At 42.5% G+C, this 12042-nt stretch overlaps 1 protein-coding gene across 4 annotated transcripts in view; it reads left to right on the top strand.

Moving 5' to 3' along the window:
* Positions 1–546: 546 nt before the first annotated feature.
* The window catches only part of RBPJ (recombination signal binding protein for immunoglobulin kappa J region), a 103288-nt gene continuing 91792 nt past the window's right edge, over positions 547–12042 (top strand). For 2 of the 4 annotated variants that reach the window (XM_042936754.1, XM_042936755.1), the window contains exon 1: positions 547–700. In XM_042936754.1, coding sequence (XP_042792688.1) covers positions 642–700 — 59 coding nt within the window. In that variant the 5' untranslated portion in view covers positions 547–641. The other 2 variants (XM_042936750.1, XM_042936751.1) reach the window with 1 other exon arrangement.

The following is a 12042-nucleotide window of genomic DNA, read 5'->3' as shown; positions in this document are numbered from 1 at the left end:
GCGCCCCAGCGGCACCCCTGGTTTGAGTGCGGGGTGGGGGAGTGTTGGCTCTCAATTCCAACGCAGTTTTCACTTCTGGAGAAAACTGCGCAGAGCCCTAACATGCGTGAGAGAGGTGGACATGAGGGGTGTCTTTGCCAGAGGCCTTGGCCTGACCTCGTTTCACACCCAAGGAGAAGAAAGTTAAGTCCACAGAGCTGAACTGCAAAAGTTTTCCATTTACAGAGCTCTGGAGGGTCAGCCCACGTTGTAACTTGTCTGTCTATGCGCTAGCACGGGGGACCCAATGAGCGAAGACAGTTCTAGGTTTGTCACTCGCAGAACTCCAGGCATCTCTGTAGCTCCAGCATCTAACGCTTACATTAGCATAAGGGAGGCGTCCAATGAACGTCTGAATGAATGAAAAGGGCTGGGAACCAGAGTGAGCGGGAAGCCACTTGGAAAACACCCATTTGAGGAGGTGTTTCATCTAGGCCTGTGAAACGCGGCAGATTTTCCCAGGACCCCTCCTCCCTTCCCCTCGGCCCCGCCTCCTGACCCCTCCATTCCCCGTCCCCGTTGTAATCCCCTCCGGTTTTCCTCAGTCTCCACGTACGTCCCTCAGGGCGCGTCCCAAAACCCGGATAACCGGAGCGCTCCCCATGGACCACACTGAGGGCTCGCCCGCGGAGGAGCCGCCTGCGCATGCTCCATCGCTTGGGTAGGTTTCCAGGGAAGGCAGCGAGCAGGCTCCCCTACTCCGCGGGCGGCGCGAGGCGTCTGGCTCTTCGCGGCGGCTGCGAGGGGAAAAGAAGCGCGGGGGCTGGGTGGAATTGAGGAGTGAGGGAAAAGGGAAGGGGCGGGGGAGAGGGACCAGGGAAGGCGTCAGGGGGAATCTCGCGAGGGTTGGAGTTTTGGCGAGAGTTTGTGGAAGATGGCGCCTGTTGTGACAGGGTAAGTCTGGGGGAATCGGAGCGCTGGGAATCGGGAAAGTTGCGGGCGTCTCGCAGCCCGTGGCGGGCAGCGTGTTCGGGGGCCGCGGCGCGCTTGGCGTCCGGGGCCGCGGGGGCGGCGTCGCGTGCGTCGAGCGCGGCGGCGGCGGCGGCGTGTGGCCGTGCGCTCCCCGCTCTGCGCCGCCGTGGCTCGGGCTCTCGCGCGTGAGGGCGGGCGGCGGCGGCGGCGGCGACGCCGGCGGGTGCGGGCGTGAGTGGAGCCGGGCGCGCGGGGCCCGCGGGCGCCGTGCCCGCCGTGCCCGTCGCGCGCCTCTCGCGCCGCCGCCCGCGGGCCCTCCTTCCCGGCCCCGCGCAGCTTTGTTCCTCCGGGCGGTCACCGCCTCCTCGCCCGGCCGGTGCCCCCGGCCCCGGGCGCTTTGTCTTTCCCCGCTGCCCCCCGCGACTCTCTACCCCCGGCCCTTTGTTTCACCGCCTTGGGCGCTTTGTCCGACCCGTCGCGCCCCGCATCCCTTTTCCATCTCCTCATCTCAGCTGTCCTTCCTCCCGTGCCCCTTTGTTGTGCCCTTCTCTACTCGGTAGCTCCGTGACCTGCCATAGCCCAGGCACCAGATTTCTGCCTTTTAATTTTTCTTCCGTTTTCTCACTTGTTTTCCTCTCACCTTTCCGTTTGGCACTTGATCACCCCCAGAGTCTTTGTCTCCCCCATCCAGTGGCTTATTCGCTTGGCATCCCCCTTTCCCTCTCATCATCGGTTGATTTATCCACTACCCACGGAGTATGTCGGCTGAACTGTCTCAGCCTCGGGGACTCCATCTGGTGCTCCCGCGAGCAGACAGACCCTACGGTTTGTTGTTGTTTCTGTGGGTCTTAAAGATGCATGGGGATACTTAGTTTCCTCCTCGGCGCTCAGCACCCTTTTCTCTTGGGATTACGTGCACAACCCCCCCCCCCCCCCCCCCCCCCCACCTTTCTCTCGGGATTACAGTGTCTCCAGTTCTCTTCGCGGTCTCTTTGGGCCCTGGTTGTTTTGCTTGGAAACAGTAGCCCTGGAAAAAGATCTGGTCTCTTGGTTATTGCTCCCCCCGCCCCCTCCACCGCCCGCTCTTAGGCTGTTTCTGACGGCCTAGGCCAAGGGCAGCTGTCGTAGCTTTGCCTCTGGGTTACCTGAGGGTATTGTAGGACGGTTAGAAGAGGTGCGAGGTATCCTTTTCCTGCTGGTGTGTGAGACTAGTTTCAGATATCCACACTGAATATTCATTTTGTACGTGAACAGTAGTAGAGTGAATTTTGATGTTAAAGGACTTGTGAGTATTCGGATTGAAAATGTCAGCATTTTCTAGACTCTAGTTCTAGAGTTTATTTTACCAGTAACTCCTGCCTAAGGAAAAAGGGAGGCATCCTGCTTGGGAATTTGATATAAATATTTTACTTTTTCTTAATCTTTAGATAGTTTATAGTTGTATGTTTTTGCTCTGTAGATTTGTGACAACCGTTCTGTCCCATCTTTGGAGTTGAAATGAGGAACACGCTTAATTAAGAGTGCAGTTTCTGGTTGATGAATACTGCTTCTAGAATCTTCGTGGAATGCATTAATCAAATGCAATTAAAAGACATTTAAGTAATAGTCTTAGGTAAAGTCACTTCTAATGTTAAAGGAGCTTTAAATTGTTCAGAGTGCTTATTGTTATGGTAATGTAAAAACTGGGCGTTGTGTGTGGGGGTGGGGGAGAGTTGGTGTGGTGTATTTAAATAGCCTGAATATTCTGGTGCTGGGGATAAGAAGTTTTTGATTTACCAGGATTACTAGACTGAATATACTGTTCACAAGTTTTTTCCCCCTACTAGTGGATCACTATTTTTAGAAGTTGTGTTACCCACAAAATCATTTGGAGTGTCATTTCCTTTATAAACTAAAATTCCACGTAAAGTGATGCTTAGTAGAGGATGTACAAGATTTAGTGTGGGGAATGTTGGTGCAGTAGAAATCCTTTTTTTTTTTTTTTTTTTTTTTTTGAAGGCTGTGATTAGAATTAGTAGTTTGAGTTTTAATTAATGGAAAATGACGTTTCATAATTGATACGTGAGGGTTTTGTGAAACTTTGTTTTCAGTCTGGGTTCCATGAGCGGATTTTACCAGTAATCATTTGTCTCCCATACTTGTTCTTTGGGCATAACCATTCTGTTGCAGGTAAAATCTTGAGTGCGCTTTTTCTGACAGTAAGCAAAGTATAAATATGGTGTAATAATGGGAGGTATTTTGTTCTGACTTGTACGTGTAAGAATGATCACACAAACATCATAAAAACTACTTTCACAAATTGTTTTTTGTTTCTGAATTGAATAAGAGTTTTATTTTGTGATCAAATAAAATGTTGCTTTTACTAAATTATATCAAAAACAGCATTTTTAGAAACATACGGGATGGGTTGTGGTTGGGAAACTTTCATTCTGATTATTCACTATAAAAGCTTTAAATTTATTGTCCATTCATATTGTAAGTTGGTCTGCAGAGTGTTTTCAGGGAAAAAAATATAAGGTGCTCACTTTCCAGATCTATTTTAACATACGCTTCTAGGTATTAGATTTTAAGCAGTTAGGTTTGTTAAAAAGTTACCAATTGTCCAATAACAGATTTCTATCAATGTCTTTTAAAGGGGTAAGGTAAAAAATGGTTTGTGGGGGTGTGGGGGGGGGGGAAGCCATTCTTGCCAGCTGTAATTTATTAAATAATCTTTGGCACTCTGGATGGATAAGGTGTTAGTGAAAAAATGGTGTGTTTGAAAGTTCTCACAAATCTTAATTCTAGTATTGGGTCATTTTAAAAATAAAATTTAAAAACCTAGGATGTGGCTTTAAAACATTTTTTGCTTCCTCCTAATACTAAATTTCATGTTATTTCAACTAGGGGCAGTATTTTCTCATGGATTGACTAAAAGTTGTTATTCTTGGCATCTGGCTTTATGATTATTTCCAAGTTACTCTACTTCCCCTGGGCCAATTTCCTAACTATGTAGTAAAATGGGAATTGTAATAACTTGCCACATCTGCACAGGATTGCTGTGCCGTAGGATTTGCAGAGAGCATCCTTGGATAAAAGGTGTAGTAAAGTCTAGGAATTGTTACCAAAATAAGCTGATGTGAAGTAGGTCATATTTTACAGGAAGTCAAGTAGGAGGTTATGAACGAAGTTCTTGGCAAGTTGCAATGGTGATAGTGGGATAAAAAAAATGAAAATATGCATTATAGCTTGGGTAAATAAAACCAATACGTTTTTCCCCCTATAGGCTTAGACGGAGACGGCTAAGTATAACAAATTACAGGTGACGTGTGTGTTGTATAAGAAACTGAAAATCGGTCAAACTCCTAATAATATGTTGTAAAGTTGTGGGATGTTTTCCCTCTATTGATTTGTTTTCTGCATGTGGTAATATTTTTTCAAGTTTTTATTTTATGCATGTGGCAATATATATTTTTTAATGGTAGCACAAAATGTTTTTACTAGACTGTAGGTCAAATTTGTTCATAGTAATGACTGATTTTTAGTATACCTTATAGTTTTCAAAGCTTTGTTATTTGCTCTAAAGAATATTTTCTAACAACCAGGACCATAAATTTCAGGGTTGGCCCTCGGTCGAGGAGAGTTTCACATTTGGGAGATGCTCAGTAGATACTGAACACACGAAAACTGTTGCTTCTCTGTTCCAGGTAGATGATAACATGTCCCAGCTAAGTTCCCCAAGCTAGGTTTCTGGATTCCTCTCTCACACTAACTCTTCACATTTAGTCACTTACAACTGAAACTTTCTCTCCTGAAAAATCTCTTGAATCTGTCTCCTTCACCCCTACTGCCACAATTCTTGTTCTCCTTTCTCACCTGGATTACTATAAACATTGGCAGCTTCCTTTTTGTTTGTAGACTCAACTCCTTCATCCAGGTTCCACACCGTCTAAAGAGCAAATCTGATCACTTCATTTCTTAGTTTAAAAACCTTTCAATGGCTCCCCCTAGCAGTCTTCATTAAAGAGGCAGTGGAGTAGAGAGTTGTAGTTCACATTTAGAATTTAATCTGAACTGGATTCCAATTCTGTCTCTGCCTCTTAAAACCTCTGTAACATTGTAAAGTGATCTAACTTTCCTTGCCTTTTCCGTCAATTGTAAGATAATTATTTTTCGTTCAGTGGGACTTGAGGATTAAATGCAAGAAAACATTTAGTAGGATGTCTGGCACATAGCAGGTGCTCAAAAAATGTTAGTGTGGCATATAGGGTCCTCTAACTATTTCATTCACTTTATCTCCATCTGAACTGTTGATACTTCCCTTCATCATCAGTGCTCCAGCTGTATTTAAGAATCTGTAGTTTCCTGGATGGATTTAGCAATTTAATGTGCATGAAAAGTGCTGGTATTGGGTTATTATTCAAGACATAAATCTGAGGATGGTCTACCAGGATCTAACAGGCTAGCTTCCTTGCCTCTTCCATGTGTTCTTAAAGGAGTCAGTATAATTCTCTTGTGTCGTGCTGAGTTGTAATTGTCACACTCAAAGGCTTATAGTTATCTGGTGGCAGATACTGTGTGTGTGTGTGTGTGTGTGTGTGTGTGTGTGTGTCTGTGTGTGGTCATTTATATATTCTTATACCCAAAAGAGTGGCCAGTACATGATAGGGACTCAGTAAAAAGGTTTTTTGAACAAATGACTCGTACTTTGAAACCTTGTTACAAACTGGTTCCTGTAGGCAGAATTTGATATATACAGGGAATGTATTGATTCTGTAGGGAATTTAGTTGCTGAGGTACCCAAAGGAATTGATATTTTCAGCTACAGGCAGTCTCATAGCCTATGAGAACATTATAGTAAAATCTTAGAATCTCCTTTTGGATTATACTGTATTGTTTGTGCAAAACTGACAAGCTTAAATTTCACATTTTGTTTTTTGCATGGTTGGCGAGTGTTTCTCAAAAGGTTCTATTATTTTTTAATGTTTTAAGTCCTTAGATGCATAGGGATGTATGTTGAAACTTAAGACTCTCTGGACTGCTTTTTTGGGTGTGTGTGGGGGGGCGGGGGGAGATCCATGCCACTGAATGAAATAATAACTTGATAATCTTCAGGAAGCCTCAGGAATTGTGGACAAATTACCTATGATTTCTCCAAGCTTCATGTTCTACCTCTATATAAAAGGGAATGATAATTTTGTTGTATTTATCTGACAGGTATCGTGGCTATCAAGTAAGGTCAAATATGTGAAATTGTAAAGTTCAAATAAAAACATGTATGTTTAAGTGATTTGTAAAGAGTAAAGCACTGTATACAAATATTTTAGTTGTAACAATTGGTTTCTTCTGGTAACCTTTCATAGGCAGGGTTCAAGATGGGCTTTTTATTTTGTAACCTGTGGTTTGTGGGTCATGTTTTAGGAAGGCAGCAGTGTATTTAGTGCAGTGGACCGCAGCCCTTGAAATATGTATTTTGGCATTTTGAGCAGACATATTTGGTAAATTACTGCTTGACCATGGATGTTGCCATTAAGTCACCCCCAACTTTTGGGGTCTCCTTGTTACTGCTTTCCTCTGCCTGGACAGTGGTGGTAATAATGTAGGAATGTTGAATGCCCAACTGCTACCATCTTTCATACACCCTGCCCACAGTTCTGGATGCCCCTTAGGCCTGGCACAATATCGTGGTGTCACTTATGCCTCATTAGGCCTTTTTCTGCTTCAGGGGATGAAATGATATCCTAGTGGTATGAAAAAGATAATGTGTTTCCTGAACATACTTCTGAGGAAAAGCAAGCATTAGAGGCATTGTGGCTTGGGTTGTATAATTGGTAGTAATTACCGATCTGCATAAATATTTGTGTAGGTTTGTTATGCTGAGACAGTATATAATGATAAGCACGACAGTTTTTTAGTCCGATAGGTTATGTTCATGGCAGTCTTGGAAATATCTGCACTATTTTAAGTTTACAAAACAGTATAGAAACCACTGTTTCTTAGGTATTCTAAGTTGCAAAAGCCTTGAGATGAAAATGCTGCACCTGTTGGATGTGAGCTAGAATATGCTAGAAAATCAAATTGCCTCTTTTTAACTCCTCATCCATGCTTCCTTTCCTATATTTGATAGTTTTAACTTGGCCTTAGAGCTAATGTGTCTTCTGTGCATTATTAATCAGATGATAGAATTATAAATGAATAAGAGTGTATTTCTCATAAAAAGTTTATATAACCAGGAAAAACGTTGCTCACTTTATGAAATCCTGTTATTTTTTATTAGTGTGACAAAGATTCTAAGGTAACTAATACTGCAGTTATATAACAGAAAGTATAGAGCTAGTGTTGTGGGTTTTTTTCTTTATTATTATGAACAATTTATTTTGGAACTAGTCTTGCTCCAGACAGAACATAGTAGCTTTAGGCTGGTTTGCATAATTGAAGGAAGGGTATTTGTTCCCTCATTGGAAAACTGCAGACCCACTAAGATCTTATCTTATTTTGCTAGCATACCTTGTTTTTATTTTATTTTTTTTATGGACCTTATTTTTTAGAGCAGTTTTAGGTTCACAGCAATATTGAGGGGAAGGTACAGAGATAACCCATGTTCTCCCTGCCCCTGTACATAAATAGCCTCCTTCATTATCAACACCCCCCAGCATAGTGGTAGATTTGTTGTAATTGATAAACTTACGGGGCACCTGGGTGGCTCCGTTGGTTGAGCGTCCGACTTTGGCTCAGTTCATGGTCTCATGTTTCGGGAGTTCAAGCCCCGTGTTGGGCTCTGTGCTGACAGCTTGGAGCATGGAGCCTGCTTCAGAGTCTGTCTCCCTCTCTCTCTCTCTGCCCCTCCTCCGCTCACTCTCTGTCTCTTTCTCAAAAAATAAACATTAAAAAAAAAAAAAAACAACATCAACACGTTATTATCTATGTCTGTAGTTTACCTTAAACTTCTTTGGGTTTGAACAAATGTAAATGTATCTACCGGTGTGGAATCCTACAGTAGTTTCATTGCCCTAAAAATCCTCTGTGTTCTGCCTACTCATCCCCTCCCCAACCCTACCTCCTGACAACCACTGAACTTTTTATTATCTCCACAGTTTCCAGCATACTTTTTCAATTCATTTAACTTTTGGTTTGAGAAAGTCTTTGGTTTGGTCTGAGAAAATCTTTCGCTCAAAAAATTATATAGTTCTGTACAAAGCTCCTGATCCATATACCAACTGGAGGAAGTGGAAACATTGAGGTCCCCCGTCATGAAGGGGTGGGGAGGGTGATTCAGGGAAATGAGTGTAACCATGCTTTGGTGGTTCTTCAGTGTAACTGCAGAAATAATGTTTTAAACAGTTGTTGAGCACGTAATAGGTATGACTGCCATGTATTGGTCTTAAAAAGAAGTTGTCCAGTGAAGCTTATGATTTAGTGGAAAGCAAACAGAGCGTTATAATAAGGGAAGTTATAAGTACTGTAACATGTATAATGGTGGGAACACAGAGGTGTGAATGATTATCTTAAATGGAGGAGAGTTCATAGAAAAGGTGAGAGTTGATAGGGGGGTGTTAGGAAATCAAACTGGAAGAGTGTTTGGGTCTTCTTGGAGGACCTTGAGTGCTAAGGATTTGGATATCAATCAGGGATGGGGGCAGGAAGGCTTGAACATTTTTGAAGAGGTGTGGCTGGGTGTAATCTGTAGAATAGAATGGGATGGATGGAGACCAAAAGAGAAATATAATCAGGGTCTGATCTTGATGGTAGTAGGCTTATCAATGGGAAGAACAAAGCAGCTCTTTTTGAGACAGGATGATATAGGAAGCTTTGGAATCTGTGCACTGTAGATCTATGGCTATGAGCATTCACTTAATCTGTCTTGCCGTTGTCTGAAAAATCGGAGAAGATAATACTTCATGGTATTGTTGTGAAGATTAAATGAGATATGGGATATAAAATGCCTAGCTCAGTTCTGGGAGTAGTAGGTGGACTCAATAAATACGTCCTTCTCTTCCCCCTCTCTGGAGAATTTAAAGGATAGGATGGAGAGTGGGCAAGGGTGGAAAGGAGAGTGGGGAGGAAAAAATGGAACGATTGAAACTTGGGTAAAGCAACTAGAAGTAGGAAAGTCTGAGTGATGTGAGCAGGTACAGGAGAATCTGCCTGGTAGAGTTTTGTTTCTTTTAGCTTTTAAACAACTGCTGAATACTTACTTTTGCATATTTCTGTAACAATTTTGTATACTTTGGTAACATTTAACATCTTTCTGCGTTACATGAATAGATCTGTGTCGAGTATCCCTCCCTCTCTCTTCTGATTTGTCAGCGAGCTCCATAAAGACAGGATCAATATTTTACTTATCTTGTATAATTATGGTACAGCTGTTATCAGCTAGAATGTTACGTGCTGGATGAATAGGACTTGAATGGATTTAATTATATATAATGCTTGCCACTAGGTGGCACTTAGTCTAAGTGATAAGGCTGACATTCAGCATAGTTGGTCTATGAAAAACCCGTGGAGAAACTTGACCTCCTGGATTATGTTCAGCTTTCTGCCATTTCTGGACCATACTTTTTGAAGTAGAATACGAAACATTAGCAAACTGAAAACCCATAGTGTTGAAAAATAGAAAAAGCATAATGCCATTTCAACATGTCCTCTAGAAAAAAGCTGAAAGGAGAGGCTCAGTGAAATGCCACAAGTGACCAAACTCTCCATCTCCAAATGTATTGACAGTGAAGCCTGGTGGTTAGAGTTTAGGCTATAGTTTCTAAGGTTAAAGGAGGAGACTTTGGGAATTTGCTTCTTATTGGACTTAATGAAAGATGATGAAGTGTGGTTTGTAAGGATACTAGACTGTGATTCTGTATTCTTATTTATATTTTGGTATATTATATTCTCCCTGTAACATACCCTAGAATGTAATTATATCTTGTGTGACAAATGTTACAGATTATTAAATCCATGCCATTCAGGAAACTTCAGAGCTGGAAAAGATCTTCTAATCATATGTTCTAAAGTCACCACTCATTTAAACGTAGGCACAGATGGACTGAATAATTTCCAGTTGGCTAATGGCTGAGACACATTCAATGAATGAGCTGAGACTAGTTCTAGCATGCTTTTTGGGGAGAGACTTGTGCTGGTCTTTTACTCTCTTCAATTTATACCACTCAGCTCCGTTTTTAAAAAAAATATTTTAATTTAACTTTAAAAAAAAAAATTTAATGTTTATTTTAGAGAGAGAGAGCGCGAGCAAGCGAGCGTGCAGGTGGGGGAGGGGCAGAGAGGGACCGAGACACAGAATCCCAAGCAGGCTCCAGGCTCGGAGCTGTCAGCACGGAGCCTGACACGGGGCTCAAACCCATGAGCTGTGAGATCGTGACCTGAGCCCAAGTTGGATACGCAACTGACTGAGCCACCCAGGCATCCCCATTCAGCTACCTTTTAATGTCACATGCACTTTGCTTTCTTTTTCTTTCTGTGAGTGCGGTCTTCGACCAAGAATACAAATCTCTCATCTCCGAGCCTGGTTGGAGTGATACTGCCAGTGTTGCTTAATAAACGGTCAGCTCTGGGGCACCTGGGTGGCTCTGACTCTGACTTAGATCATGATCCCGCAGTTCGTGAGTTTGAACCCCACATGGGACACTGTGATGTCAGCTCAGACAGAGTCTGCTTCAGATCTTCTGTCCTCCTCTCTCTGCTCCTCCCCTGCTTGCACTCTCTCAAAAATAAACAAAACAAAATAAACGGTCAGCTCTGAGCCTGCCGTTCTTACCTCCTCTGCTGTCTTCCTTCTTGATGCTGCTTGTGTTCTTTATCTTGTATTTCTGACTGACCAGGGTGGCCTCTTTTAGAACACATTTCTTCTCAATGCATACTTCTCACCCAGTGTGCTTTAGCCATCCTTCCTCAAGAACTGTCTTGGTTCAGTTACCCCTGGCTCAGCCCAGCCTCTCTGCCTCTTGCCTCTCTAGCATCTTAGTTCTGCCACTTGCACTAAATTGCAGCTGGTTGTTTCCAAAGCCACTGTTAGAGAAAATGGAAGGACAGAAGAGGAGATTGAGAAAAAGAAGATGGCCATATAGGGAAGGAGGCCACAACTTGAAATTTTATAGTGAAAGATAGGCTCATTTGTGAGCCTAATGATTTTCATACAGTGAGTTTTCTAGTGTGTATTTCAAGGCAGTATCATTCTCTTGACTGTGGAATTCATTAAGTGTGTTGTATCTGTCATCTGTGCTTATTCAAATGTCAAGGAAGTGAATTAAATCCATTTCAGCATTCCAGAGGTAGTAGTGATAGTTTTAGTAATTTACTTACAGCTTATAATGAGTGCCATTATTTGATTAAATGGATCGCACTGCATTAGTGGGAGTTGCCAGTTCACTATTATAATGTTTAAAAAACAAACTTGGTAGCTGTAGCTTTCAAAGATTCTTAACTAATTATTGATAAACAAGCCATTTTTCATCCTGGCCTTCCCCCCCCCCCCCCCCAATATAGGGGAGATACTTTTCCATATAGGATTTTACCTAGACGATACATATCACTGACATAAGCCTAGTTTCCAGGGTGCGATTCCTGAAAGTTGTCAGTTGGTCAATTAAATATCTTAAATTACATTAGGATTTAAATTAACATGGAGGCTTAGATGTGCAGTTGATTTATTTTTTCATCTCATTTTAGCTTGTTTTTCTAATTATTTCAAGGAAGTGACTGTGTTGATGTGGAAGTTTTTCTTAAGGGTTAATTAGTGTCATCTGTAAACAGTTACCTTGATTATTTTTTGTGTTGGAAAAATCACTCATATAAGAAATTCAAAAGTTATTTAAATATGTCATGGAAAGTCAGCCATGGTAGTCTTCCACCAGGAAATTAACTACTGTGAACAACTGGGAGTATAGTTTTCAACTTTTTCTTTTATTTAAAAAAAAAAAAAAAATTTTTTTAACGTTTATTTATTTTTGAGACAGAGAGAGACAGAGCATGAACGGGGGAGGGTCAGAGAGAGAGGGAGACAGAATCTGAAGCAGGCTCCAGGCTCTGAGCGGTCAGCACAAAGCCTGACGCGGGGCTCGAACTCATGGACCGCGAGATCGTGACCTGAGCCGAAGTCGGACG

The sequence above is a fragment of the Panthera leo genome, chromosome B1 (assembly GCF_018350215.1).
Source record: "Panthera leo isolate Ple1 chromosome B1, P.leo_Ple1_pat1.1, whole genome shotgun sequence".
NCBI classification, from domain to species: domain Eukaryota; kingdom Metazoa; phylum Chordata; class Mammalia; order Carnivora; family Felidae; genus Panthera; species Panthera leo.
This window is presented reverse-complemented; position numbering and strand designations above follow the sequence as displayed.